Source organism: Antrostomus carolinensis, unplaced genomic scaffold, assembly GCF_000700745.2.
Source record: "Antrostomus carolinensis isolate BGI_N321 unplaced genomic scaffold, ASM70074v2 scaffold25964, whole genome shotgun sequence".
NCBI lineage: Eukaryota > Metazoa > Chordata > Aves > Caprimulgiformes > Caprimulgidae > Antrostomus > Antrostomus carolinensis.
In genome coordinates, this window is record NW_010309068.1 from 3,759 (window position 1) to 5,690 (window position 1,932).

Here is a 1,932-nt window from a genome sequence, read left to right on the forward strand (position 1 = left end):
GCACTGGGTGTGCCCTGTTGTAGGGGGGGGGAAGAAGCCCATCTTCCCTTGCTCACTGTGTGCTTCTTCCCTTTCCAGGCGCACGGTTCAAAGCCATCAAACTGCAGCATGTCGTAGGCAGGCGAGGCGGGGTGTGCCAGTGTGACCTGAGGAGCAACTCTGGCCTCCAACACGGATGCTGTGGGGTTCTGGCCTGGACACCAATGACGAGCACCTCACCAGGGACGACTCGTCTCCCTGGGGGCTGTAAGGGAGCCACCAAACACACTGACACCTCAGCCCTAGCACCTGTATAAAATCAGTGCAGCAAATTGCTGATGCTCCTGGAGAGGTGAAGGCTGTGAGATGAGGCTGAGCACACGCTGACCAAAGCAAGCAGCAGCCCACGGCATGCACCTAGTCACAGCTGCCGTGGCCGTGTCACAGCACTGCTGGGACTGTGGGCTGAGGACAGAGCCAGCCTGGAGGGACGTGCCACATGGGGACATCTCTGCATGCTCGGATGTACAGCTGGGATGCAGCTGCCTGCTGCAGTAGTGGAGGGATGGATTTCATGCTCCGGGGAGGGCTGTGCTAGCCCCTCAGCAAAGAGCAACTGTGGTTGGGATGGTCTCTCACCTGGACATGGTGTGGCTGAATGTGCAGCCTCCTGGCAGTGTGAAGGCAGCCCCTTCCCTGCTCCCCATGCCCTCGGTGCCTCCCCTGCTGTTTGCATGCACAAGAGCACAGTGGGCCTTACCCAACTCGGCTGGGGCCTGGGACCTCTCTGAGACTGAATTGAGCTGTGTTTCCTTTCTGGTTTAATTTAACAAGGGCCATTAATTGAAAAGTAACTGCAGCAGTGACTTGACTGTGCCAGCGTTGCTCACACAGGACTGCAGCTGCCTTCCTGCTGCTGGCTGCTCCTCTGCTGCCCTAAATTATCCTGGGCCCTGTTTAATGCTGCTGGGGCAGGAACAGCTCCCTCCTTCCAGCCGTACTGCCAGGGATCCCCTCCTAGGGAGCAGCAGCACAGAACCCCTTCTTACAAACTCAGCCCTGAGCCTGGAGCCAGCTCTTCCTTGCTGGTGTTTGGACACAGGAGCTGATGCCTGGGTGGGGGGCACTTGTCCTGCTGGCCTTTGGTGGAGGGTGGGCTGCAGCCATGCAGAGCAGTGCTGCTTTCCCACCCACTCTCATGCCTCTGCTGGAACCCCTCCTGCCTGCAGGGCTGTGCCTGGTTCTGCCTGGGGCAGGGCTGTCTTGCTCTGAGCAGTACAGCTGAGGATGGGAGGTTATCTGCTGGCAGTGCCCCACCCCTGGGGCAGGAGGTGGGTTCAGGCTGGCCTGAGGGAATGCTGAAACTTGTCAAAGTGCTGCTTGGGAGAAAATAAAAGCATAGCACAGGGTGCAGAGGCACTTTGGGGAGCAGTTGCTTGGTCTCCAGCCCAGAGTGGTGCATCTCTTGAGGCTGGGGTCACAAGGGGATGCAGGGGGGGAGCATGTAGGGGAGAAGTAGGCACCAGCTGTGCTGCTTCTTCCTTCCTTTCCCGTTGGAGTGCAGCCCCCTGCCATGCTCAGCCCTTTCCATCGAGATGGGGCAGGTGTTGACAGCTTCCTCTGTCCCTCTCCTGCCTGAGCCTGAGGAGCTCAACCCTGTGTCAGAGCTGCTGGTTGTCCCAAGGGCACAGGCAGTAACCTGCCCGCCCAGAGCACGGCCCCTCCAGGGGGTTCCTGCAGACCCCTCCCCTGCCCAGAGCACGCAGGCACGGAGCTGGGAAGGACCTGGTTTAAGAAACTACACAACAGCAAAACACACAGGTACAAACGTAGCGGAGTGTCCAACCCAGCCCCTGCAGGTCCCGGGCACACGGGGCCCTGGCTGGCAAAGGGCTCCCTGGCAGAGCAGGGGCCTGAGCCCTGAGTCAGTGTCACAGCAGAGCCGCTGGCCAC

General features: G+C 60.0%; 2 protein-coding genes across 2 annotated transcripts in view; one reads left to right on the forward strand and one right to left on the reverse strand.

The window, feature by feature from the left end:
- The window catches only part of ZFAND2B (zinc finger AN1-type containing 2B), a gene marked incomplete at its 5' end in the record, with an annotated part of 3,435 nt that extends 3,318 nt beyond the window's left edge, over positions 1-117 (forward strand). The window contains one exon of the mRNA XM_010165990.2: positions 79-117. Within this exon, the coding sequence (XP_010164292.2) occupies positions 79-117 (39 nt within the window). The remainder of the gene's footprint in view (positions 1-78) is intronic.
- Positions 118-865: 748 nt separating this feature from the next.
- Positions 866-1,932, reverse strand: part of ABCB6 (ATP binding cassette subfamily B member 6 (LAN blood group)) — a gene marked incomplete at its 5' end in the record, with an annotated part of 5,466 nt that continues 4,399 nt past the window's right edge. The window contains 1 exon segment of the mRNA XM_029084501.1: positions 866-996. Coding sequence (XP_028940334.1) covers positions 866-996 — 131 coding nt within the window.